We start from the raw sequence: 27,500 nt of genomic DNA, 5'->3' as shown, positions 1-27,500 counted from the left end.
ATATGCTTAATCTGACTTCTTATCTAAAATCAAATTTCATAAACAACATCAATGCTGATTAAGACTAATAATAAGGTTACAATGTAACTATCTAGAAATTATATTCAGTAGCTTGATATTCCATTTTAAAAGCAAGCAATTGCTAGTCTAGTCAAAATATTCTATAGTAATTATTATAGTATCGCATATATCTTAAAACCTTCAAAGCAAGACATTAAGGGGTGGCGAATGGTAAATGCGAGACTTTGTGAGACTGTGAGACAAGCGTTTTTCTTTGTGAGCCCGAAACATTTTGACTTTTTAGATTGCGAGACCGAGACTTCAAAGCGCATTGAGTGCGGGCACGAGTAGTTCAGATTCTTAAAATTCTAGTCCCAGATTTAGTTGACAGCTAGAATGAGCTTGTACAGCCTTACACCAGCTTCTTGGAACTGACTGGAACTGGAAATTCGATTAAAACACATTACCTTATGATATCCTAGGGAAAAATAACTGTTTTTCTGGCGCCAAAACGGACATTGCGGTAGGTTTTGTACCTCTTTGTGGAATTAAGACAATTTAGGAGAAGTTAGGATTCAATTTTTCTCAGAAAATTTGTAATTTGCTTCATTGAAATTCAATATCAAGTGAAGCAGGAAGACGTCATTTATAAAAACAGATAAAGGAACGAATTGGGACTTCGAGTTCGAGACCCTTAGCCTTGCGACAAATTGAGACTCCGAGACAGCTTCGTAGAAAAATCGAGACCATGAGAGGCACATAACCGCTAAAATACAAGACTGCGAGACCTGTGAAATTCGAAGAAAATTTTACGAGACTCAGAGTTTTCAAAGGACCATTCGCCACCCCTACATTAGGCCACATGCTGAAGTGTGCATGGAGCATAAACAGAAAAAAAGTGTTGAAAACACATAACCACAACTCTAAAATGCCCAGATTAAATAAAGACTTGGTCTCCTTAGAAAGACCACAATTAATGTAAGTTTAACAGAGGACTAGTCATTTGATGTCCTTGAATTGTCTTTATGCTGAGAAAGTTATGCTGAATAAACATAAAAAAAACTGTACAAATCAAGCTCAGAGAGGGTATTTGAGTGTGATATAGATATTACTTCATGCTATTGCTTGTGGCTTTTATCTTTTAGAGCCTGTCTCCAACCTTGTTGTTTATATGTTTAACATAAATATCCGTCCGAACATGTGTACCTGATGCAGAGTAAAATATCCTGGTCTATCCATTTCACACATTATCATTTCATTGATTCAATACAAAAAATAGTTAACTCACTAGTTGCCTCAGATGATTTTTGACTTACTGAACTTGCATTATTCCAAAAAGAATTACTAAGGACTACCCCCAACACACACACACTTTCTCCCTGCAATCACCCTTTTTATCAAGACAACAATGAGCCCTCTTCTTTCAAGATATTCTCCCCTAGTCCCTGTTTAAAAGAGCCAGACAATTTTGAGACTTAATATATGCTTCAAAGTTGCGAAACTTGCAAAGTACCTTCAAAGCAAATACTACGACCAATAATGAAAAAGTAACAGATAACTGGAGGCAACCCTCACCTGTAGGAATTTGAAGATTGACCACTACGTTCAGTGCTTGATGTCACCTGTCAAGTAGAAAAAAATTATGCCAAATGTAGTGAAACCACACTGATGTACAGTAGCTGTGATTCAGTTGTCTACCACATTCCAATTTCAGAATCACCAAATTTGGCACATATTTGTAAACAAGGGATCAAGGCGTGTAATGGATTACAAAAGATTGACCAGTAACAGACACAGAAAAATACTTGTGCAGCACTTAAAACAGAAAGAAGAAACGTCACTCAATTTATTTCTAAGAACTCTCCAAATTTACGGAAGATCGCAGCGTACAGAGTGCACGTATATTTCAATTTTTAAATTAGAGAATTTTGATGAAGTTCTCTCATTTACATAGACTTAATGTTTCTTGCATTGGACTTAGTAATTTATATATAGTGAGTTTTTTCAAAAGGCCACCAGCTAAGGCTACATGTAAAATAAGGCTAACTATAGTAAGTATACTGCATCCACAGACAAATGGAAGGCAGTAAATTAACCAATCAAAGCAAACTTTACTAAGTTATGTTCAGATAAATTTTTCAAGAAACTTACAGATGAAGATGAAAAAGTACTGAAAATAATAGAAATAAAGTAGACAGTTAGTTCCCAGAAAACTGCTGCTTCTTTGGAGTAGAGAGAAACAAACAGATACAAAAAGTACACAGATGACCTACATGTACAGACAACACAGAGTTAAGGACATTTTCAAATTACTAATTTAAATACTCAATTTTAAAGGAGCAGCTATGTCATGAAATAGGGAGCTTAACCAACAACAACGATGATGCCAAGGACGACATCTAGTAAAAGATGAATTCATATTTTACCTGCAAAATTTGCGTTTGTCTAGATCTGTTCAGTACGCCAATGGCTCTAAAAACCTGCTCGGGCTAAATGTGCAATGACAGTGTTCAATTCCAAATGGAAATACGAAAAATTAGCCGTCCTCGTCCATGTTCAGTAGACAGCGCAGAACTTGGTCATTTCACGTTGTTATTTTGCAGAGGACAGCAAAGAAATGTACAAAGACTTATAATGGACGTGCACAGCTATTGTTTTGCTCATTAAACCTTTTGTTCAGTAATGCTCTCGTCGCTGTCGTCGTTGTGGTTTACTTAAGCTCCCTAACGAGGAGTGCATTGGGTTGTGTTCTTGGGCAAAATACTTTACTTTCCATAGTGCCTCTCTCCACCCAGGTGTATAAATTGGTACTGGCGAATTTAATGCTGGGGTTAACCCTGGGATGGACTAGCATCCCATCCATGGGGGAGTAGAAATATTCCTAGTCACTTCATGCTACAGAGACTGGGATAAGCTTTCGCTTGATTGGTCACTTGGCTTGTATGCAGATTACATGCTGTATGTCATGAAGGGTGTAAAAATAACCAAAGGCTATATTGTCAGGTTCATCAAGTGTTATCTACCTGAGTAAACTTCTCAAATCTTAACCATCTTTGTTTTGTTCTGGTTTATTTTTACTTATTTGATGTTTTTCAACCCTTCATTACACTTCAACTGGCAGGCCAGGAATACACCCAACATCCCTAGGCATTTTTCTTCCAAACTTCCCAGGCCCACTTATGATCCTTCCAAAGGAAACAATTGCAAGTTGTACACAAGTTTTCAGTTTTGACTCGGACCAGGTACCTTTGTCGTGCTTGATGTTGCCAAGTACCATCCTCATTCTTTTGGTCTAGAATAAGTACCTGAAATAATTAGACAAACAGTATGAGAAAGTGGGACAACAGATGAGCTTGATAATTTGGAAAGGTATGTAGAAGGTTGGTGGGACCAGTCTTGTAAGATTCAAGCCCAGCATAGACAATGTTTTGAACCCTATTGTATGTGTTCTAGATAACCACCAAGCAGTGTTATCAATGCAGTGAAGATGAGGTACCATTAACGATTAGAGCAGTTTTCCATTGAGTGTCATGAAGCCAAAACCAAACCAATTACTTACCAGTTAGAAGACTACTCAGGGGTTGTTTGTGTTGTTTTACATGTTTTTTACTATAGTAAACTATAGTTGTATGTTTATTCATAAAAAACTCCAAAAATATCTTGATTCAACATCAAATTAGATGATGTCATTAACATGTTCTCATTGCTTCTTTAAAGATTCCATGTTGTCATGCATCTGTTCAGTAATTGATCACAGAAAACATAAAACTGTGGTAAGAACATTTGTGTGACACTCGGCTACCAGCTTGTGTATCAATTGTTTTCAATTTTACTCTACCCACATTTTGCCCTTCAGGCACCCAACTGTGTAGACTTGGGTGCCCAGAAGTCAAGCTTGGTAGCCCGAATGAAAAAAAATTAATTAATTATAACTACCTAATAACATTATTAATTAATGTATGATAACCGATTGACCCTCAAAAAAAATGTCTTGCATTGTTTCTAGGGTATTTATCCTATGTACAAATGCCAAAGATAAAAGGTTCACATGTAATTTTTTGTTATACTGTTGTCAAAAGTCCGTAAAGAAAAACAAAATTTACACTTTTGTTAGAGTTAAAATGGTTGACATATGTAGAAAAATTAAGTCCTTTTTTCCTCTTTGCCCTCTATGCTTCTGACAATTTAGTTCACATTCTCCCTCAATTAGGGACTTTTCATGCACATTAATTACAAACCACAAGAACTAAGAAGACTTTTTGTTAATGCTATACAAAGTATACAAGGAAACTGCAGTCCATATCACTAAAGGCCAGTGCTAAATGTACACATTGAGCTGAGCCATTGAATGACCAATGTTTTTACTTCACAGATGAATTTAAACATTCTAAATTGAGCCATTTTGCCTCGTAAACTTTAATACAACACCATAAATGAAAAGAGGGAAAGACAAATTATTGTGAGACATCTCTAAGTTAAACCTTGAAAAGGAGGTCGCCTGACCAGGCAACTAGGCATGTTTTTCTTGTCGCCCGAAGACGGAAGCCAGTCACCTGAGGCAACCGGGTGCTGCTAGAGCACAGCTTTGCAAATGCATGCTAAAAGCAGCACTTTTTTGACTCAATGAAAGCACAGGATCAGCTCAAGCTGTTGACGTAATGACTGAGCGAGAGAAGGGAATTTACATTTTGATACTCGAAAAAAAGGAGTAAATTTCTTTCACAGTGGTTTCTAAAGAAATGTATACACTTTCCCCAAGTTCCCATTGAGTTATAGATTGAACGTTTGGGAGAAATGACAAATTTTTGAGAACACTTGTCCACAGTTTGTGTTCACATAGCATTTCTTGTTCTCCAAAACTTCTACTTGTGTTACTACAACTCGATAGAAACAATAATGGAAAATATTCTCATTTCTAAAATATTAATTAGATAGTCAAATATAAATTAAAGTTCTCATCTTAGCAGGTTACTGGATAACAGCCCTTATACTATGACAAGTTTCAATGAATTAACACAAGTAAGAACTAAATTGATCTTGTATAACTCTGAGCTTTATCATACCTGTCCATGGTAAAGGCCAGCATCCTGCACAGTGTATTCCAAGTTACCAAGAAGATCATATGTGTTGCTCATGTACTTGGTCCACACTCTTGTTTCAACTTCATCCACAATATTAAATACTCTTCTCATCTCTGCCATAACATGACCTGAATGGCATTTACAAACATATCACAAACATGATGAACATGATGTACATACATGATGATGTACATACATACATGATGATGATGATGATAATGATAATGATGATGATGATGATTGATGGATTGCTTGAAAGGCTTAGGCTATGAAATGCACTAAATTCAGCATGTTTTTGTTCCATCAAGTGAAGGCACAGGAACTAAGCCACAAACATTTGTCAAGCAGGAAGCAATTATTATAAAGCTCTGTTATGATTGATGGCAGTCTTATAGCAATAGCACAATATCATACATAGCTGATTTTTTTAATGTTCTTCTCTCATTTCAGGCTCAGCAATAATTTATCACTAAAATTAATGTCAACCTTGACTTTGTTACAGTGAAAGTTAACCAATTATACCCCTCAACGTTCATGACATAGTGTTATTATAAAACAAAACACCAGGATCTACATGTGCAGTAGCCTCATATGCATTGCTACATGTATGCATCTTCCTCCCCAACAAAGTCCACTGAAATAGACAGCTATTTATGTAGCCCAGTCACAGTGCATTTCTGAATCAAGGAATGAACCTTTTTACCCACATAATTTTGCAAGAGACTTAAACGGATACCATGATGGTTTTTCAGTGAGGACATGGACATTAAAACCATTGATCTAAATCCTTATCAGCAAAAAGCTAGTCAGAGCATTCCATGATGAAGAAGATGGTCATATTTGCATGCAGATATTCTTCTGACTAGTACCTTCCAATGGAAGCCTGCTAGGAAGTCTGCTTGAAACTTGAGAAATGAATGAAAGACACTTAAATATCGCATGGCCTTTCAACAGGTGTGAGACATTTACAATATTCTGCTTAAATCCTCAAAAAACTACATGTATAGTGTATTTCGGAGTGAAGCAGATGGCATTTTTGTACAAAAAATCTACAAACTCAGGCTGGATTACGATAATTGCGTCATTTACTTTGAAAGCATTGCCGTTGACATGATACACAACAGTAAACCTTGTAGATATCAGTCCAATACAGCCTGCTTAGTTAATGACTGGCTTTTTACGGTGTAAATTATGAATCAGCATGGTGCACCGATTAGCTTTAAAATAATCTCTGCATGATCTCCAGTTGATCTTTAGGAATAAAGGCAAAGGAATGTGCTGTTTGTTTCAGCAGAGGTTCAATGAGGAGGAGAAATTTCATGACAAGCCATAAGGATGTCGGCATAGGAGACTACATGTACAGGCATATTGCAGTTCGTCAATTATTTACTGCTGTCATTGTTAGTTAGTTAGTCAATGCCATCCTTGTTGCTAGTGTTAAATATTGATCAACTTCCTATGGTTTCTAGAGTTTGATTCAGCCAAATGAAAACACACACAAACAAACTACATTTCAACATAGCAACCACATAGCAAGACAGGGTCCCCTTTTAAACTTGCATGCTTAAAACCACTGACAATACATGACATTTGTGAATCAAATGCATAGGATTTGATTTGTCTGGTGGCCAGGATTGTTGTGCACCATCGGTCTGTTTAGTCTTGACTTTGGTCTACCAAAGCTAATAAGCCAGTAAAAAGTATGAAGGCATGATTTACAGTATCATCACATCACTCCACTGTGACGCCAGTGCAGTGCTCTACCAACTGAGCTATCAAGCCACAGGTCAGTTTGTGAGTAGCTCCCAGTTGGCTTGATAGCTCAGTTGGCTGATCACTGCACCAGACCGGTGTTGCAGAGGTCATGGGTTCAAATCCTGTTCAGGCTGTAATTTCACAGCAGCTTAAGCTGTATCTAGATCTGCGACGATCAATCATGTCTTCATAACTATCTCCACAGTTCAAATATATGATCTTTCATACATTCACTTCTAGTAAAAAGCGCCACATAACAAACTATATACATTACACTTACAGGAAAGCAGCAAGTATCACCAACTAGAAACAATCATGTGATCTTCATGAAATTTCAAGAATTTATTTCATATACAGTGTAAATCAGGTATCAAGACCTACCAACAGTGTCTCCTTTACTAAACTGCCTTGTGACCATGGTCTTTGGATCAGAGTGTTGGCAAAGTTTGAATTGCATCAGGTACACCTCAACTTTGCAGCTTTTGACATACATGCCATGTTCCACCACCTTCCTTGGCAGAGCCTGCTCTTCTGAAATCACTCCATACCATGAGACAAGTTTAAACCAGGCATCTTTGGGGACCAAATTATAATCAAGCTCGTCAATGAGGTGTTCCTTTAAAGCAGTGCCATCAGCTGAAACAAGATTGTAAGAATGCCATGGTTCCATTACCGTACTCAGTTCTTCTCAAATTGAAAATGCCGTATACAAGAAGCCAACAACAAGTGATTTTACTAAATCATTCAAAAACAATACGTTTGTCATTGGCTAAAACAGTTTTGGACTGAGTTCCAGTTGATGTTGAGAAGTTGAAACCCATTGATAATTCCATTCATCATCCTAATCATTGGAACTCATGATGTATTGTCAGGTAGTGACTTTGTTATGCAACAGTCTCGGTAATTCAAGCAAACCATCTTCAAGATGTTTCCTTGTCACTGAATGTTTGATTAAAATATTTGACATCTGTAAACACAGTCTTCCACTGCTAATAACAATTCCCATTCAAAATTTATACGGACTCATATACATATCTAGTAATGTTCATACTAGCTATCTAAAAATATATATTACCTTTTTCATTATTTGTTTTGCTTTTATCGTTCTAGAGATTACACTGCTACTGTCATTTATGTGTTGAGAGAAACTGAAAACTGAAAGTAACAGTTGTTTTTCTCTTTCAAGAAACCAACTTCCTGCAAAATATAGCTTCATGTGCACAAAACAAATAATTCAAGATTGTTCAGCATAAATTTGTCACACCATTTGCTATTCAATTTGTGAGGTAGTTTACTTTTAAACCAATCAGTAATAGTTATGGTACAAACATCACAAAATATTGAGAAATACATTTATGATAGGAAGAAGATTGAATCTTTCCCTCCTTGTATCAAAAATTACTAGTAGGTAATATGGTTTTCGAACCATTAAAAAGGAGCTCTTCAACAGATGTGTAAGAAAGATCTGCTAGAAAAGAAGCACGAAGTCAAGGATTGCATGTTTTTTTTATGAATGTACATGTACATGAACATGAACATGAAATATTAGGTGGCAACAATAATTACTTAAACATCTAAATTATTGCCATCTCAGAATGACATCCATTAATTAAATTGAACATTCTAAACAACTCATTAAATGTGACACTGTTAAATACAAGTATTGCCCCACCTGCAAAAAGACTTGAATTGTCAATAGGACCGGGATTATTCAACTTTTCGCCAACACCAAACTGATCCCACGTATCAAATCCAACAAACTTCTTCCATTGTTTTAACCAGCGACAATCAACAAGATACCTTCAAATTAAACATTTAAGATAACTTAGCAAGGTCCTAAGTCACAAAATAACGTTTTTGAGATTGCACTTCTTATTGCAATTTCAAAGATTAATCAAAATGGTACTTCTATAGAACAACTGCTATTAGAAGATCTGTTGCCCGTGTGCGAATGTTCATTGTTTCATTTAATCACAATTTTTTTTCAGAATCTCCTAAGCTGATTTTCTACTTAAAATGATTGTAAAGTACACTTCTGTTATGAAGATCTGCACTTGAAATTAAGAAACAATTATTACTGATCATTCTGAATGATACCAAAACATTCAATTTTTCAGAATTTTTGACAGTGACTTCTCTTTACCCAGCTGAGAGTAGTAGCAACCTCCCCTAGCATGTCAGACACCACCAAGAGGTCCCCAGGTGCACATACTGACTGGGATCACTGCATTGTGTTCTTAGACAAGGCAAATGATTACTTTAACAGACTGAACAGAGACTCCAGGATTACAAACTGGATGCTGCAGAACAGCTCTATTTATACGAAAAACAGGAAATTCAGGGGCTGTCTACAAATGAACAGCTTTTCCTGCTAAACACCAGCTGGATGTTTAGTAAGGAAGAGGTTCAAGAGAGTCATACTTTGCATACTGTTGATGGGCATCTTAATGTCTTTTGAGTAAGGAAACCGAAAATCAAGAATGCAAATAGGAAGAGGCAGAAATGTAGATGCTTTCACAGCACAAGCAAGCAATAGAAAGCTTCAGATACCATCTCTACTCATTATATTTGAAGCATATTGAAACAAATAATTATGTTTATGGCTTCACATGCAGAGTATCGGTCCAGAAAACTATAGTGGCTGAATACTGTGACTCTCTGAAAAGGCAGGAAAGTTAACTTCCTTGAAGGATGCTAAGAGGTAGTACCAGACCAAAACATCCACTCAAGACATGCAATTATGTCCCTGGCCACTAAACAATGGACCAATCGATCCACCTTATCTAAGGAAGTACATGAATTACTTTATCTTGGTGCTTCATGCAACAGGTTAAGCACTAGCAGAATGGGCCTTAGTGCAGAAATAAGAAAACACGTAATAACCACAAAAATAACCTTCACATTGTCTTGCTAGGATTTGAGAAGTGGGCGTACAAAATTTTCCATCAAGCTAGCTATTACCTTAGATGAGATAAACTATTAAAAGTAATAATTTTCACCCAAAAGTGGTCGTCCTACTCCGTCTTGCTAAAAGCCTAGACCTCTTGCGACTCTCTGATAACAAACCGTATCATTTAATCTTCACATGAATAACTAAAGTAATAGAAAAAACTGTTCTTGAATCAAGACTTAACGCCAAGTTCACTTCCGTTTCTATTCTAATACAAATTCGACCGGCTTTTGACGCAACGTTTGCTATAAAACTCACCAGATATCACCCTTAACTAACGACTTTTTCAGCTCTTCTGTTAGTTCCCTTTTTTGAGTTTCAAGGTCCACGGAATGCTCGATTGAACCACTGTGATGACTTTCAGTGGCGCCGGCCATGTTCAGTTATGCAAAGACGAGAGATATGGCGGAGGAACGACGGAGGGAGCTGGTTCCTATTTTCGTCACAGATACCGCGATCATTTGGTCAGCATGTACGAAATCAAAAGTGAATATGTCATGTTTGGTCAGACATGATGTCCCAGCTTGCCCTTCGTGCAGCGACAGTTGAGTGAAGATCAAGATGGGGCGTTCTTCTAAGGACAAAAGAGATATTTATTACAGACTTGCGAAGGAAGAAGGCTGGAGAGCTAGAAGTGCATTTAAATTATTGCAACTAAATGACGACTTTAACTTGTTTAATGGCGTTAACCGTGTGGTGGATTTGTGCGCGGCACCCGGAAGCTGGAGTCAAGTACTGAGCAGAAAATTGATCCAAGAACGTCCAGAAGACAAGGACAAAGTCAAGATTGTAGCGGTAGATTTACAAGCCATGGCTCCTCTCCCTGGCGTTATACAAATACAGGGTGACATCACTAAAGTAAGAACTCTGTTATTTAACTAAAGAAACTGTGCCATGTATTGTAATTCAAACTTTGTCGCCATGGCCATTTTGCCATATGGCAAACACTCATCCGGTTGTTTAGCCTCACTTCGATTAGCCCCTAACCGTTTAGGTGCCCCCTCCCCCACCTTCCCAACCAGAAGTCGAAAACACTGTTTATTTCTTGTTCTTTAAGCGTGAATGGGGGCTAATCGACTTCTGGTTGGGCCAACTAGCTGGGAGCTAATCGACTTGGGGGTTAAGCTAATCGACTTGGGGGCTAAATGACCGGGGGGGGTGCTTTGGGAATTTCTGGGTGGGGATGTGCCGCTGGGACCCTGGAACCCTTAGCCTATACCAGAGCTATTTCAGCTGAATTTTGCCACCCTACACTAGAGTAAACTCCCCAAATCCCCCCATCTATCAACACTGTTGAGGCTGATTTGCATAAATTTAGACTTGCCAATTTGATTTTTTTCATATTTTTGAGTGACAATTCCTGGTTTCCTTAGTCTAGATAAAATCTTCAACCAACTAATCAGTTTTGTGAAAAATTTTACCCTATTCTAGACCCAAACGCTCTGATTTATATACCCTATCCTAGAGTAAACTGCTTGAAAACCATACCCTTCACAGCGGCACATACCTATATAGCCCATATATGGCAGTGCCCCCCCTGGGCTAAATGGCTACCGGTAACCAACTCCTTCCCTAAGTTTACTATTCACGCAACAAGTTAACTTAGCGAACTTACTTCGGAAAGACGTTTTATCACAAAACATTGAAGTAACTTGGAAATTGAAAACAGTTTTTTTGAGTACAATTCAATCATGATTCACAGGAAAACTTTTCATGTTTCACAGGCCACAAAAGTTGCCAATCACAGGGTCACTTAAATAACCTGGCGCCACCCTTAACCAAGCTAATACTATAAATTTTATTACAAAATAACTATTCAACAATTTCAAATTAGAAGAGATCTACTAGTACAGTCAAACTTCCCATAATCAGACTCCCTCAAGACCCAGAAAAAGTGTCTGCTTAAGAAAAGTGTCCACTTATGGGTAGTAAAAATGTATTGTTTGTATGTAGCTGGGACCATTACTAAGTGTCTGCTTATGGGAGACGTCTATTGGTGGAGGTTTAATTATATACTAATGTAAATGCTGTAATCTGATTAGCTCAGCTATCACACATTATCAGTAGTCACCAGTGCAATAGTAGTTTGTAAAGCAAACCTGCATTCAGTGGACACCTCTTTTAAGCAGACATGAACACCAATTTTAAGCCGTTTTGTGGCACAGAACCTACATTATGAGGACACTTCAAGTGCTTTTTGCACCTAAGAGCTGTCTCAGACTCCTTAAAATTGTTCAGCAATGTTGTTCTAAAGCTAAGTATTCTAGATTGATGCATTGACTGACTGGACATTGTACTATGCATAGCCTTTGGTCTTACACTGTGTCCTATTGGTAGCCCCAGTTTTACAAATTTCTGTCCACCATATTTTTATAGACTTGTTACAGTTAGAAATTATTGATGGGACATTTGATTATCAATATCCTGCAATCATGAGTTATTTTTTTCCTTTGTTTTGACTGCGTGGAGGGAGAGATCACAGGTTAAATAACAATTTAACCTGTGATCTTCCTTCCATAATCACATTTCACTGCATATCAATGCATAATTATTATGTATTGATATGCAGTGACATGTGGTTATCATTCAATGAACGTGACAATTTCAAAAGGGTTTAATAACTATTTTGCACAATATATCAGAACCTGTTTTAAGAGGACACCCTGTATTAAGCGGACACTGTTGAGGGTCCCAAGGGTGTCTGCTTAATGCAGGTTTCACTGTCACTTTCATTAGTAAGTGTCAGAGCTTGAGTTGTGTTTCACACATTATACTAACAAATGCAAATTTAACATATAAGGATTTGTTTGAAAATGTGTGACTAACAGTATATTGATAGAGGTTTGTTTATTCTATTATCTAAATTTTAATTTATATTTATTTAGCTCTCAACTGCTCATGAAATCATCAGCCATTTTGAAGGAGAAAAAGCTGATTTGGTTATTTGTGATGGTGCTCCAGATGTTACTGGGCTGCATGATATTGATGAATACGTCCAGGGGCAACTCTTGCTTGCAGCACTTAATATTACCACACATGTACTTAAACCTGGAGGAAACTTTGTTGCCAAAATTTTTCGGGGAAAAGATGTTGACATTTTGTATGGCCAGCTCAAGGTATTTTTTCCCACTGTGTCAATATGTAAGCCAAGGAGCAGTCGTAGTTCAAGCATTGAATCTTTTGTGGTTTGTCAGAATTACTCCCCACCAGCTGGATATGTGCCAACAATGTGCAACCCTCTGCTTATTGACCCAAACCAGTTCAAAAGGTGAGTACTTGTGAATATGTGACTATGACTTAACAAATGCCAGAAATGGAAAAGTATGTCGAAAATATCAAAATAGCCAAGTTTGAGGCCCCCGTCATTAAAGAATGAGATTTTATGACGGTCTGAATTTTTTAAAAACTAGGAAGATTTGTAAGGAAAAAGTTCATGGGCCTCCAGCAACATTTTCCATACAAATCTTCTAAACTTTCCGAAAATTTAAACTGTTGTATAAACTTACTTGTTCATGCCAGGGGCCTCAAACTTGGCCATTTTGGTATTTTCGCTATGCTCTTTCCATTTCTGACATTTTTAAAGTTATAGCCCATAACATGGATTTTTTAAGGAAAAATTTGGTCACATGACCCCAGCTGCAATAGGCCTATTTCTCATATCAGTCAGTGCCGTCAGACCACCTCAGCATACTGTCAGAGATTGCAGTGCTAGAATATTGTAAGCTGTGGGTGCAATAAACCTGGGCATCTAAATGTTAAGCCATCATTATATCTAGAGTAGACCGTAGCAAAGTAATGCGTGTTTGTCATGGTGTTGCTTTTCACTCCCAGCACAAAATTAAAGGTGCTTTCAGTATTAATATGCATCACCAAAAAGCTAAGATAATGTAGCAGATTTCTTGTTAGGAGCTAACAAATTGGACCTACATGTAGTTTCCCAGCTTTCCTCCCTGAAGAGCGAACTTAGTCAAGACTACTTAGCACTGGAATTTTACTTCATTTATCTTATATTTTGACTATTTGTCTTTTCAATTTACAGTCTGGAAGGAGTAAACAGGATTATTGTGCCCTTTATAGCCTGTGGCGACCTTAGTGGTTACGATGCAGACCAAACATATCCACTTGCAACTTCCAATGCAGAAAAGGAATATCAGTCACTGTCACCTACCCAGGAACCAATAAATCCACCTTACAAAACTGCCTGTCTTCTTAAAAAAACTAACTGTTTAGCTTCTTCTGAGAGCATGGGGCAGGAGGCAAGTACTACAGTTGAAAAGAGTGACACAGATGTTTTGAGCTAACATTTGTGAAACAAGTGACATGGTTGAATTGTAGAAATTCAGTCAGCTACCTATGACTTAGAATTGGTTGCATAACCTCCATGTATATATATTGTGCAGGACCAGCTAGCACCAAGAGATCATTTTTGGGTGCAGCTAACACTAACAAGCGACAAATTGCACTGTACAAATGAGAAAAACAGTAGTGGACAGTTATAGTGACATTTATAGTCATCTAGTGACTCGATTGTTTTTTTAGCTTTAATCTATTATGACAGTGTTGTGCAAAGTATAAAGTTGCAAAAGTAATGACCCTCGTTTAATATTTCCTGATTTGGCATTCGTCACTACTTTCAACTTTTGAATGTTTGCAACTTTCGTGTAGCTAAAGCATGTACCACATGAGTGGTATAGGTGGCTCGTTGGGCCTGTAGCCAATCAGAAGGCCGGATTTAGCCCGCGTGACCGCTCTCGACCAATTAGAAGGCCGGATTTCATCCAAGATGGCCGAACTGAAGATTCTGCCCTAGTCTCCTCTTTGGGAAAAGTTCCAGTCAAAACGTGGAACCAATCAAAAGACTGGATTGGGTGCATGTGACCCAATAAATAACATATGCAAAGTAGACACTAATTTTGGGGGCAAAACGCCCTATGTGACTGTGCTCACTCGCGTCAGCTTTTTTTTCTCGCTCGCGTCAGCCTTTACCCTGGCTCGAGTCAGCCTTTATCCTCGCTTGCATTAGCATTTTACCCTTGCTTGCGTCAGCCTTTACCCTTTCTCGTGAAAAAACGCATGCAGCGACTTTCTTCGCAGTGAAAAACTGGCCAATCAACTTGCAGGATTCGGCCCACGCTCGCGTCAGCATTTACTGACTCGCACAACGTGCCTGCGTTCATCTCGCGCCAGCGTTTTACTCTCGCTCACTGACACGCTAATTAAAATCACGCCACAACAGGAAAAAAAATCAACTCTCAACAATGTTTAATGTCGGAAAATTTTACAAATGGGACGTGTGCCGAGTCCTAGTGACTGGCGCCCAAAATTTCAACTTTGTCAGTGTGTGCAGGAAGGGGGATACGAGGGAGACAAGTAGGTTTTGTATAACATTGCGTGTGCATTGACGTATGAGACTGGAAAAAGGGCATCGCCACAGAAAAGGTCTGATAACAGATTTTGAGAGAACGAGACCTGAATAACGCTAGGTAGTTCGTAGGGACGATATGTGGTATAGGTTTTGAGTTAATGGGGTGTTTTCTGACGTCACTATAAATCTCACATGAAAGCGAGGCTAACAAGCTGATGGGCATTTTCTGACGATTTTGTTTTACTTAAAGTGTTCCGGAATGATTCTTAAAAGTTTGTGTTAACGTCACCTGAGAATACAACAAATACCGTTGGGTGATAAATTAGAGTACGTAATCTACCACATGACACAAGACATAAAACAGGCGTTGTATTACTGGTAGAGAGTTTTCTTTACCTTTTTCTTGGTATGGCACACTTTACATAATGCTAAGGTCGTTAAAATCAAATGCACCTGCAACCAAGTGCAAGAAAAAGCTTCATTTCTCCCTTTCCTACGCTTCCTGCTTAGATTTTGTAGTGCCGTGAAATATAAGAAAACTGGTAAGAGTCATTCTGTGATCATTTAATCAGTCTCAATTTCAGAATCGTTCTCAGATTCATCGCTTGCGTCCAGGAAGACACCATGCAAAAACAAGTTTCAGTACAAGACAATCCGAGGTTGACACAAAAACAGTTGCTTTGACACCCCGACTTCTTACATTGGCAGGTGGTAAGTTCAAGGAGGCTACTTGGTGCTGCTGCTTTCGTCATACAGCAAGACTGCAAGATACCGTTAGTCTTTTCCCGGCCATTTCCTTCTGGGGAGGGTAGGTGTGGTCTTGCTACCAAAGCATTTCTCGAGATGAAGGCTTAATAGCTGATTCGTTTGGAGCACGCTGTCTGAAGTAGGGGGTAAGAGTTCACTCTTGCGTCGCTTCTGCCAAAGCATGAAATATCGCAGTTCGTCTGCACTGCTGGTTTGCTTCTTCACTGCAGGGTGTAAGTCGCAGGGGAACGCTTCGCACGTTGCTCTGGATAAGTCGTCAAGAGCAGCGGTCTGTCCAACCGATCCAAGGATGTCCTGGTGCACTTTGTTGCGGCTTAGTCCTTCCCAAGCCTTCTTCAATACTCCGGCTAGTGCACTAGTCGTGTCACACCCCGTCAGTGCATGGAATGCTGGAAGGCACCTGCACAATTTCTGGCCAAGCTTCTCACTCACTCTATGTACTGGCACATAACGGTGGTGATCTCGGACACCGGTCTTGAACCAAAGCTCCTCACAGCTGATGCTTTCGAAGTGTGTTGCGCACAGAACCAGCAAGTCAGTGTCAGGTGACTGAACGATGACCCGTGATCTGGGGTTTCAAGCATGCTTGGCATGCAAGAGCAATCTTGTATCTGCCTCTTCATGAGAAAATGCAAGGCTCCGTTTGAGATGGAAACTGCAATTTCGCCGGCCTTGTAGCCACCTCCAATGACGAGTTTCTTCCCATTTGCTAGCTGCTCTTTTCGGCGACTGCACATGGTACTTGTAGGGGAGTCACACAAGTTGATCTTGTTTCGTGGGTTTGTAATGTACTTCGCTGACTGTTTGGGGATTAGCGTGAAAGGGCCATGTATGTACACCTCCAGTGAACTTGAGCTTCCTCTTCTCGAGCGCTCTCCACCCTTGATAGATGTTGCCCAATATTGATCAAACATCATGTGGACCTCCTTACAAGAACTCTGTGCTAGGTGTGATGGCTGTGTAGTACTTGTCAAGTCGTGAGTATTGCTCCAGGTTGTGCGAAAGGTGCGACTGTGTTTACTTGAAATATGGAAATTGTATTGTGAAGTATATCTGAAATAATTCAGAATTGAACTGCGGTTGTAGATGAAAGTGAAGAATGATCATCGCAGTAAATTTTCCAATTTAAGCAATTGGAAAGAAGAAGCCTGAAAAAAACCAGGTCTTCAACGGGTTTCGAACCCGTGACCTCCGCGATACCGTGCGATGCTCTACCAACTGAGCTGTGAAGCCACACATTGGGAGTGAGGTCAAATAATTGAGTTCATATCTTCCGTGATGAGTGAAATGATGTGAAGTATATATGAAATAATTCATATTTGAACTGCGGTTGCAGATGAAAGTGAAGAATGATCATCGCAGTGACAATAGTATTGTCATTCCTACCGATCCCAGTGACGATCCCTTGAAAGAATTCGAGCCGTTGACGTGTCAAAACGTATTTCGTTTCCTAGTCTTTATCATGTGGTTGAAACGTCCACTTCAGTCATTCGAGTGGTTTTTGACCGTTCGTGAACGTTACCCGGACCTTTGGACTCAATGTCTGTACAAATTGCCGGTACTATGAAGACTAATAAGAAGAATCCGTATGCGACTCGGTAGTTTGGGCAATGTGTCGTGTTTCGCTCGAACTCAAAATTTCCCGTGGGAAAAGTAAGAGAGAAATTGGAGGGCGATTTGGGGTACACCTTACACAAACCCCGACGACGACATTTTCCTACCCTTCCAGTGATGGTGTTCGGTATCGATCAACACTGGGTGGCGGATCTGATCGAAGTGATCAACATTGCCAAATTCAATCCTGGCTACAGGTATCTATTGACCGACGTGTTCTCCAAGTACGCCTGGGTCGAACCCGTCAAGTCCAAGACTGGTAAAGACGTGACAGCTGTCTTCGAGAGGATTTTGAAACGGAGGAAAGGTCGCAACCCCCAGAATCTGCAGACGGACGACAGATCGGAAAAGAATTTTACAACCAGCAATTCCGAGCTGTGGTGAAGCGGAAAAACATTCATCATATTTCTACCAGTGGAGACACCAAAGCCAGTGTGGTGGAACGATTCAATCGCACCTTGAAAGAAAGGTTGCATCAGTATTTTACCATCAGGAGTACGTTGACCTTCCTACCCGTGTTGCAAGACTTGATGTTGGGTTACAATCGATCGTATCATCGCAGCATCAAGATGGCTCCCGAGTAAGTGAATGCTCGCAACGAGGAGGAAGTGAGGAACAACTTGTACGCGAAACGTTTGACTGCCAAACGCTTCAAGCCCAAGTTGAAAGTCGGTAATCGGGTTAGACTGGACAAGAAATACCGCGCATTCAAGGAAGGGTATTAACCGCCCTAACCCGTTTGGACCGAAAAAGTGTTTGTGGTTTCCAGAGCTCTACCCGGCGTCGTGCCCACGTACAAGTTGAACGAGTGGGGCGCACACCTGTCCAGGGAACCTTTTACGTGCACGATTGCAGAAAGTGGGCGTGTTGGACAACGACCTCTTTCGCGTGGACAAGATCGTCAATCGCAAAGGGAATAGTCTTGGTGTATGTTGGAAAGGGTGGCCAGACAAGTACTATAGCTGGATCGAGAAACGTACCTTGTTGAAGTCGGGATGAAGGCCAGGGCTTTTTCGTGCAATTGCTAAGCAACTCGGTCCGGAACGAGTATCCGGAGAACCAAGCCCAGCAATTCAAGAACCTATTACCCTACCCGTTACGATTTCAAGAAACTGGATGGAAAGTGGGTTTGGTCAGTGTCTCATTGCTTATTGCATCCGTTCCATGAATATCAAAAATGATTTGCTGTGTCGGATCGCGTGGGCCTTGAGTGAAGATTCCACTAGGGCCATGAACGCAGAAGATGACATGACCATTTCGATCCGAAGGGTGGAAAGTGACGAGCGGGACGTCGCTCATGCAACTCATACTCGACAAGTTTAGGAACAGATTGGCAGAGGATGTCATCAAATCGGACATGACACTGACAGATCATCAAGATGAAAAAAATACTACCCTGTCTCCAGGTGGGAAGGAAAGAAATTGGTCATCGACATCACGGACACGTTCACCAAGAAAGACTTGCCTCGGAAACGAACCAAAGCGATTTTTGGTCGTCAATTAGCACTTGCATGCATGGGATGGGTGAATTTGCTTGAAGGTCTAGACTGCTACCTCGTGGAACCTAATCTCACCAACGAGTTTCCTACTGGCATCGCCCCGTACGCTGATAATGTGTGGAATCCCCAGAGAGATAACTTGGATCCGTCTTTCAAGTTCGACGAGGACGGATTGAGACTCAGTTGCTTTTGCAATTGGCGTTTCACGAGTTTGGACCAAGCCCACGAGAACCAATCGTCGTCCCTTGTACCTGTACTCGAACGTGGGTCAAAGTACGATCATGGGAAATCGAGTGACGGATCTGTTGAGAGAAGTCCCGTACGCTCTAAAGAGAGACGTTTCGAATCCAAACATATCCATTATCTACCCTACGCAGCCATGTGATCGACATTATCGAGTCGCAAGTGGCCGAGAACACTGGGAAGCTGGTGACCTCTGATTCGGGAGTGACGAAGGTGACCTTACATTTAAAATATGGGTGAGTCGTTTTACGTGACCTTGCCGAGCCACTCGGACGGGAACGAGTTTCCGCAGAACCAGTGCAATCATTTCAAGATACGTTTACCTCACCCCAAACGACTGGAGGGTTCAGGATGGAAAGTGGCATTGTGTAGCATCTCTCTACCTGACGCCGTAGCTGAACTTCCCAAGTTGATGGATGCCAAACAAATCCTGTTCATCATGGATTGGGCTGTGAAATTTCCCCCCTAACACAACAAAGTTTGTTAGAGCCTGGTACAACCCAAAAGTGTTCGAGTACGAAAACCGTGTTGATTTCATGAAATCCGTGATCAATTATTTCGAACAACGTCGTATCAACAGCTTTGGTGGACCGACATTCGGTGCCAAGTACAATATACGTCATGGAAGATGGGAGGAGAACGTACATTCAGTTCCGATGGGAAGGAGACGATCTGTTGACGGACAACGAGGCGACACAAGTACCTTCGAATTACCCCAATGCACTCAAGATCAATCGGGTGTTGGCTTTGAAGATGGGATGGTTGAAAGAGACGAGTACTGGAAATTATGTATTGGGACCCAATCTACGTCAAGACTGTTTTACTGACATCATACTGGACTTGAAAAATATGACACACGATCTGGGGTACAAGCACAAACTCGAACTCGGGAAGGACAAACCTGTGCAATTGGCGTTTCATGAATCTCAACCAAGAGTTTGAAGCTTTGCCGGGAACTGGCTCGCGATCCTTGTTGCTGTACTCTGACGTGGGTGGAAGTTCCGTGGTGGGCAATCAAGTCACTGATTTTCTGCGAGAAGTCAATTTTCTTCGCAAAGGAGAAGGGGGTTCGGTGTTTTGAACCCCTCCACATTTAATATATTCCACTTCGCAAGGAGGTCATAGACATTATCAAGACACAAATGCCAGAGACAACAGGTGATCTGGTCAAATTTTGAGCAGGAAATACGATCCCCACCTTTCATTTCAAACGAACATAAGAGGTGGAAGTTTGACACGGTTCAGACCCGACGATCAATCGGGCAATGGTTTCGTCCAGGATTTCATCACTGCCAGTGCTCGAGAATGATGGAAAGGTTTAAAAACGGGAGGACCGTGGGGATTGCCCAACATTGTCGGAGGCATTCGCGCTGTGAAGAGAAGAGGTAAACGAGCAGTGAAACGCAAAGCTCTGTAAGATATTAACAAAGCTGCGAAACGAAAACTCAACGACATCTTCTGAGAATGAATCCCATCTTTCCCAGACGCGTTCGTCACGTACCTCCGATCACCACTGGTCTGTCTTTGGGTCGACGAAGGAGAAAAACACAAAAGGAAGGGATATTCTTTACCATCACGCTCAAAGCTGCTTGACTACAGTTGGGTACGGAACGCTCTGAAAAAGCGAGGCAAAAAACGAAGACGATGATGACCGATTTACTCCCTCACGCCGGTTCTGCCGAAACGAAGAATTCCAGGTTGAACTTGTTCAGAGTTCCCCCGACCGATCTCAGCATCTCAAGTCACTGCATGGTCCCCATTCAGACGTTCACCACGGGCATCAATCCAGTGGAATTCCAAGTGGACCCTCAAGAAGATGACGTAGATCTCTCTCGCAGTTATTTCGAAGTGGAACTAGCTCTGAAGAAAGCTGCCGTTGGTATCCGAAAATCTGTTCCCGTCAACAACCCGGCACACACACTGTTCAAGCAGATCATCATCAGCCCACAAACGGATACGTACCATTAGAAAGCTTATCTGGAAACCTTGTTGAATTACGACAGAGAAGACGGAGAGACGGTGCTGAAACCTCGAGGATGGTACAATGGCATCGATTTGCCAGCAACCTTGACGGCCACCAACGTGAACACGACGGACAATGCTGGAGCCGGTCACACGCTGATTTTACGGCGTTGCCTGCCAACCAACAAGCCAGCGTCAAACTCATGAAAGCGGAACACGCCAATTATGCAGGGGGTAAATTGAAGAGAATACACGAGGAGATGTAACACCGTTGAAAACATTCATGAAGTTATTGGTGATCCTCGTCCGAGTCAATTATAAAGAAAGTACTGCTTCTTGTCCGATCAGCAAAGTAAGTATAATCACTCTCATTTTCATTCCTATTTTTTTCGTTCTTTATTTTCCCAGGCGATATCAGTGATTTGTTCACTTTCGTTGTTACCTTTTGAGAGAAAAAATTATCCAGCGTAGAGTCATAATACCACAAGGACATCACCGCGTCTCGTCCGCTCAACAAAGTTAAGCCCTGTTCGGCGGGGTTCATGCTTGGATACAGGATGGGTTACCAAATATGACTACCCCGTGTTGTAATAATTTCTTCTTTTTCTTTTAATTTTTTCTTCCCTTTCCAAGGCGATATTAGTGACTGCTGAACTCCCAGTCTTGTGTTATGTCTTTTTTTTCTCTATTAATCAACTATTTAACGTTAAATCCGTGAGCCCCGCTTCCATTACATTGCACATTTTCTAGCGCAGGATTTTAGTCATATCCTACACGTATTTCTTGTGGGTGTTTCGTTGTTCACACCCTATAGTAGGAGCGTACTTTGTACCACAAAGATTTAGCATAAAATATGTTCCATCTTTGTATTTTGTAGTTTAATCCTGGCGAAGTCTCACTAGCAGACGAAACCTGCCGATTAATAAACTCAGTTGTACAAGATTTTTAGTTGTTGCTGCGTGCTGCCAACAAGTATTGTTATTTTAAAATCGGCCAAAACTTTTAATCACGGCTTCAATCATGAATCGAAAATTCATACAGCTTATCAATTTTGTGATTTTCAATATCTCGTCAGTTCTCGGCAATCGAGTACGGTTAAACCTGTATAAGCGAACACCTTCGAGAAATGAGCTATTTATATAATTAGCTTCTATGTATAAAAACGTTCGTGCGAAAATCTATTCAATGTAGATAATTTCTGCGGTAAGATATTTAGCACTTGCGTCAGAAATTCAAAGAATATCTAACTTGGCAGGGTGCAAGCGACTGTAAAACGGTCTTGGACAACACGATGTTCGAAACCCGGAGGGGGGGTGAACTCCCATCGGGAAAGGTCGGGGATTCTCGTCGTCTCGGGTAAAAATCGAGGATTGTGCTCTCAGTTCGGGTGTTCTGACGAAACGTCATCATTCTTAGCTGTCAAAGTATCCTCCAGGGTGCACTTGAAGAAATAATAATAAAAGTAACGCTCTCATTTGTTTTCCGCTGATCTCTCGAGTCCGCGAGTCGGGTCTACAAGTGCGCGCGGGATCCTTTCTTGAACAGTGACTAGTAATCACTAGTAAGTGGGTTTAATGAAGCTCGAGTAACGCCCACATTAGTCTTCTTTAGCAATTAAATTCAAATTTTCCGACGAGCATCCCTGACCTTCTCATATGGGAGTTTCCAAATGTCCAACAAGAAGTGAAGGAGTGATGGAGTGATGGAGTGAAATCGTCCCACCACTACAACAAAAGGTGTCGAAGAATGCACGGCAATAGATCGTTTTCACGTGACGTCATCACTTTCGAAAATCCAAAACTAAAGAGCCACCAAAATTTTTATCCTCATCAGGCATAAGAGGCGGTTTATTTATATCTGTTCACAATTTTACAGCTCAATAGCGTGCTTCGTTTGGAATCCAGAGCATTTTGAATTTCAGGGTTATGGAGGTGCGTGACACAAGGTTACGATCGAGTTTGTCGAAAAATATATACTTATCTCATGATTTTGAACCTTTTTAGAAGTTAGAGCATTATGAAAAGTGCTTATGTAAATGCTTGTTTGATCAGTACTGATAATCAGTCGCCTAGATAGCCAAAGTAAGTTCCAGATGTTTACACTATTTTTCCGGCCGCCATATTGGTGTACCACGGAGGTACACCAACATGGCGTTTTCATACTGGGCTCTGCAAATATCTGCGAAACATTTCGACGAATATCTGAAGTCTGGGGAAACGCACATGCCTAAAACTTGGAGAAGTGTCTTGTTTAGTTATCTTCTATAACATCGTAAGTTCATAGCTTTTTCCACTGGATGGTTTTCGATTTATGTTTTTATTGCGTGACAGTGAAAACGATCTATACCATAAGGGCATTGACAACATTAACATTAGTCTGGCATTTACTAAACATACTTAAAAGCACCGTTTTTGGGATCCTCAAGGCAGACATTTCAAATTTTGACCACAGCGAGAGAGGTGCGAAAGAGAAAAGGATTTCCCCTTATTGTCTTATTGCTACTTTCTGGTAAACGTAAAGCAATCAGGACAATAGTTACATGCAAGTGTTTTTTTATTCAAATGAAGTGCTTTCGATTGAGCTTTGAGTGGGATTTTGTAAATCCAGGGAGCGAATCGTAGGATAGACATCGAGTTCCATTTGATTTATTCGTGACTGGAACTTCTGATAGGACTCTTCTAATTCCTGCAACACACCAGGAAAACATTCATTGAAACAATGGTGTTCAGAAATCTAAAATAATCATGAAAAGTAAACAAGCTCTGAATATCAGTCGAGTAAGCATGATAAAGAGGGCTCAGATCGCACCATTAATAGCAGTGTTACATTACCTTAGGCTTGTAGTACAAGACGTAACAAACTTTAAAAATATCAAATAATTTACTAAACCCACCTTGGCCTCTACTTCCAGCCGATCAAACAGCATCTTGCTCTGAGCTATCATAACAATCGTGCTACTGGTTTCGTCCATAGCAGTGCTTGTTAGTAATGTCCTTTCATCACCTTGCTGGGTTGTCTGTGACGCAGGGGACTCTTCTTCGTTTGTTAAAGAATCCAGGCTATTGAGCAATAGAGGAAGAATTTAAAAAATAGACCATGCAATTCTGTGATCTATCGACTATATTCCCGGCATAATCAATGGAACGTACGTTCGGCAATCAAAATCGAACACCTAACTTTGTGTGAGTTCGATTCCTAAACCAATCGAACTCAATCGAACGAATCGAACTCAATCCATTAGACTGTTCGATTAAGTTCGGCAACCGAACTGAATCGAACACAATCCAATGGATTGCGTTCAATTGTGTGCGGTGAATAAATTCGTGTTCTACCGAAGCCGGAACTCGAGCCTAGAAAAACTTGTCATTGATTTTCAACGACAGTTTTACAAAAATCAAGAGTTCGGAAATCAAACGTTCGATTGTCCAATTATTTTTGGGTGAATTCGATTTTTCGTTCGATTGCCTGTCCCGGAGGCTGAAAGCATAGCGCAAACAAACCTTAAAATACTAAGACTTGTCCTACGTTTTGAAAAAAATAACAATAAATGAGTGACATGCGAACTTCGTCTGTAAATGATATACATAATGTACTCACCGAGGAAATGAGTTCGCTCTTCTTCTGCCTAGCTCCATGTCAAGTACTAAGGTGAAAAAAAGCGGTTTTGCAGTTGTGAGAAACCCTTTAAACTAAACAAATTATACACTTCTCTCTTCCTTACAAATTTACACAGTACGCCCTTCCTTGTAGCACAACAGTATTTACAAACTTCAGGGTATACATATCAGTTTCAATTATAACGGAACTAACATTTTGTGATATCATCGTTTTATTTGTCCGGTCTGTTGAATTCTATAACGAAGCTGTAACTTGGTTCAAAACTTGAAATTTGGTATCAACGTCTGGCTTCACATTACAGGTATGTCAAACACAAATATCAACAACCAAACTCAGTTTAAACACTGCATTTTCTGTAGTTCTGACAAGAACTGTTGTTGATGAGCAGGGATGGCGCAGTGGTGAGAGCGCTCGCCTCCCACCAAAGTGTTCCGGGTTCGATTCCCGGACCCGGCGTCATAGCGGTGGGTTGAGTTTGTTGGGTTGAGTTTGTTGGGTTCTCTACTCTGCTCCGAGAGGTTTTTCTCCGAGTACTCCGTTTTTCTCCTCTCCTCAAAAACCAACATTTCCAAATTCCAATTCGATTCTGGAACGATTCGATTCGATTCGATTCTGAACGAGTTCTTGTGAACTCCTTGGTGCTCCGTGGGTGAGCAAATTACATATTTACGTTTATTTATACATACTTACATTGTTTCCTACTCACGTTTTTAACGCTCTGATGACACTAGCTAAACAGGGGGACGCCATGTTGTGTAGCGAGGACGGAAAACGGTAGTAGAGCGAAACGGAAAAAAAACCGGACCAAAGGCGAAGTGCAACGAAAAACACTCTGGTTGTAATGAATGTTTGAGCCTAAACCCCAAGGATGGAGTGTCAAAAAAATTGCAATCATATTTGCTCAATGCTTAACCTACAGTACAAACTAGTTTCAACGAATGACTCTGGAAAGCTGGAACACTAACTTAATTTGGCTAGCAAATGACGGATCGAAACCGACCAACGACTGTTGACAAACTTTACACGACTGTTTCATCCTATGCTAAACTGTCCCGCCAGTCAGTTACAGCGGACCACTCTTGTAACATCATCGACTGACAAACACTATTCCCTTGACTCTGAAATTCTTCCGCTTAGGTTGTCGAAACGTCAGTCACCAACAACAGTTCTTTTCAGAACTACCCTCACCCGGATGATCACACAAGACGAACTAATGATACTCCTGGGTTCAAATCATGTACTGTAAACGGGATAGGACACTTTCCTGTAACAACAGCAAAGCATTTCGAACTAATGAGGATAACAGTACGCGAGAGTGACAATGTAGAAAAGAAATACCTTGTTGTGTTTGTTGTAAAGTAAGTTTTAAGTCAGCTATCTCTTGATTTAACACAGACTGATTCGTCAGGGCTTCTTCATATAGCTTTTGATAGTTTAGTCGCTTCTGACACTGGAAAGTAGGCGCAAAACAATGTACCTAAACATTAGCGCAAGGCCTATTACATGTAAAACGGAGGAGAGGGGGAGGGGGAGGGAGAGCGGGGATAGACGGGGGGGGCGTGTTTTTACCCTCCCTACCCCTTCTCCGTTTACGCCTGCAACGCATGCTAATTGCATGCTATAACATGTGAAACCTTCTAAATGCTGGCAATTAACACTGAACCCTTTTCGGCTAACTTGGCTGGACGACCCCTTCAACCCTGGAGGTCGTCCCCCAGCCAGGGCGTCCAAATACTGAACCAGACAGGTAATTCTCGCGTTGCATAGAGCAGTATGTACGCACAAAAGGAAATACAGGGATGTGTTACAGCCACATATCCTCTTCTGTGAACGTACTCGGTACCCGTTACCTGCTGATAACTGATCTAAATTAACACAGGATAAATGTTATTCTGAGTTGATACATTGTGTCTAATATGTAGACAACATAATACAAACAGTCGTGTTGTAATATTTCGGTATAACTCAAACTATCGATACCATCAGAGTAAAAGATACAATTTACATTTAAAAGTACATGATTTCGGTTCAATTCAGAGCAACAGGAAAGTGTGTGGTGAAGAGGTACTGCAGGACGACACCCTCAAGCATAATATGGCGTTCTGGATTACCTGAAGCAAACATTACTCAAAGAAATTACACTTACTTAGACAGTTACCCGTCTGTGGTTAGGCTAGGTAGCTAACAACTGACGTTTGCATCAGGCAGGTACTCACAAAACGTCAATGTTTGTCGTTTCATCGATAAAGCAAAGCCCATAAAATTCGGCGACGATGCATTTTAACCAAGTCGAGACTGTCGTATATGCAGATGACAGGCCTGAATTTTGCATTGACCACACAAGCAATAAGAGTATGTGAAATAATCACATGGCCTCTTCAACACATCTGAATATTTGTAATAACAGCCTTTGCCAAATGAAGTTACTCTCATTAGCTGAGCGTAACAGAAAGCCCAGGAAGTGGCTTTGAAATCCAGTGAATCTTTTCTACTTTGGCAGAGGTTTGAAATAATTATTAAAATAGCACGACGCTGTATCACAGAGTCATCACTGCAGCTAATCCAGCACATAATACTGCGTCACTTGTACCTCATCATTCAATCTGGATTCCATCTTAGCTTTGTATTCCTTCCAAGACTTCTCT

The 27,500-nt window shown here is 40.5% G+C and overlaps 3 protein-coding genes across 4 annotated transcripts in view; 1 reads left to right on the top strand and 2 right to left on the bottom strand.

Annotated features, from left to right (window-relative positions):
- LOC110064181 (ubiquitin carboxyl-terminal hydrolase 4-like) overlaps positions 1-10,215 on the bottom strand; it is a 34,517-nt gene extending 24,302 nt beyond the window's left edge. Inside the window, exons 1-7 of the mRNA XM_089272465.1 lie at positions 10,045-10,215; positions 8,509-8,636; positions 7,218-7,472; positions 5,064-5,209; positions 3,247-3,305; positions 2,152-2,170; positions 1,576-1,622 (exon numbers count right to left, since the gene is read on the bottom strand). Of these exons, the coding sequence (XP_089128591.1) occupies positions 1,576-1,622; positions 2,152-2,170; positions 3,247-3,305; positions 5,064-5,209; positions 7,218-7,472; positions 8,509-8,636; positions 10,045-10,163 (773 nt within the window). The 5' untranslated portion in view covers positions 10,164-10,215. The remainder of the gene's footprint in view (positions 1-1,575; positions 1,623-2,151; positions 2,171-3,246; positions 3,306-5,063; positions 5,210-7,217; positions 7,473-8,508; positions 8,637-10,044) is intronic.
- Positions 10,216-10,278: 63 nt separating this feature from the next.
- Positions 10,279-14,376, top strand: LOC110064138 (tRNA (cytidine(32)/guanosine(34)-2'-O)-methyltransferase-like). The gene is made up of 3 exons (XM_020771142.2): positions 10,279-10,644; positions 12,672-13,054; positions 13,826-14,376. Exons 1-3 carry the CDS (start codon positions 10,348-10,350, stop codon positions 14,085-14,087), a joined length of 942 nt encoding a protein of 313 aa, XP_020626801.2. The 5' UTR covers positions 10,279-10,347; the 3' UTR covers positions 14,088-14,376.
- Positions 14,377-23,772: 9,396 nt separating this feature from the next.
- LOC110064320 (centriole and centriolar satellite protein OFD1-like) overlaps positions 23,773-27,500 on the bottom strand; it is a 21,296-nt gene continuing 17,568 nt past the window's right edge. For both annotated transcript variants that reach the window (XM_089273137.1, XM_089273138.1), the window contains 5 exons: positions 27,446-27,500; positions 26,194-26,305; positions 24,835-24,880; positions 24,131-24,296; positions 23,773-23,922 (listed from right to left, as the gene is read on the bottom strand). The exon at positions 27,446-27,500 is cut by the window's right edge and continues 50 nt beyond it. In XM_089273137.1, coding sequence (XP_089129263.1) covers positions 23,791-23,922; positions 24,131-24,296; positions 24,835-24,880; positions 26,194-26,305; positions 27,446-27,500 — 511 coding nt within the window. In that variant the 3' untranslated portion in view covers positions 23,773-23,790. The remainder of the gene's footprint in view (positions 23,923-24,130; positions 24,297-24,834; positions 24,881-26,193; positions 26,306-27,445) is intronic.

This window comes from Orbicella faveolata, unplaced genomic scaffold, assembly GCF_042242905.1.
Source record: "Orbicella faveolata isolate gen_17 unplaced genomic scaffold, um_ofav_v1 contig_35, whole genome shotgun sequence".
Taxonomy (NCBI): domain Eukaryota; kingdom Metazoa; phylum Cnidaria; class Anthozoa; order Scleractinia; family Merulinidae; genus Orbicella; species Orbicella faveolata.
The sequence above is the reverse complement of the archived record's forward strand: the minus strand, read 5'-3'. Positions and strand labels throughout refer to the sequence as shown.

Bases quoted from the DNA above. Each gene is read 5' to 3' on its own strand.
- LOC110064138 (XM_020771142.2), top strand. From the start codon at position 10,348: ATGGGGCGTTCTTCTAAGGACAAAAGAGATATTTATTACAGACTTGCG. The intron at 10,645-12,671 runs GTAAGAACTCTG...ATATTTATTTAG, and splicing joins TACAGGGTGACATCACTAAA to CTCTCAACTGCTCATGAAAT. The intron at 13,055-13,825 runs GTGAGTACTTGT...TTCAATTTACAG, and splicing joins GACCCAAACCAGTTCAAAAG to TCTGGAAGGAGTAAACAGGA.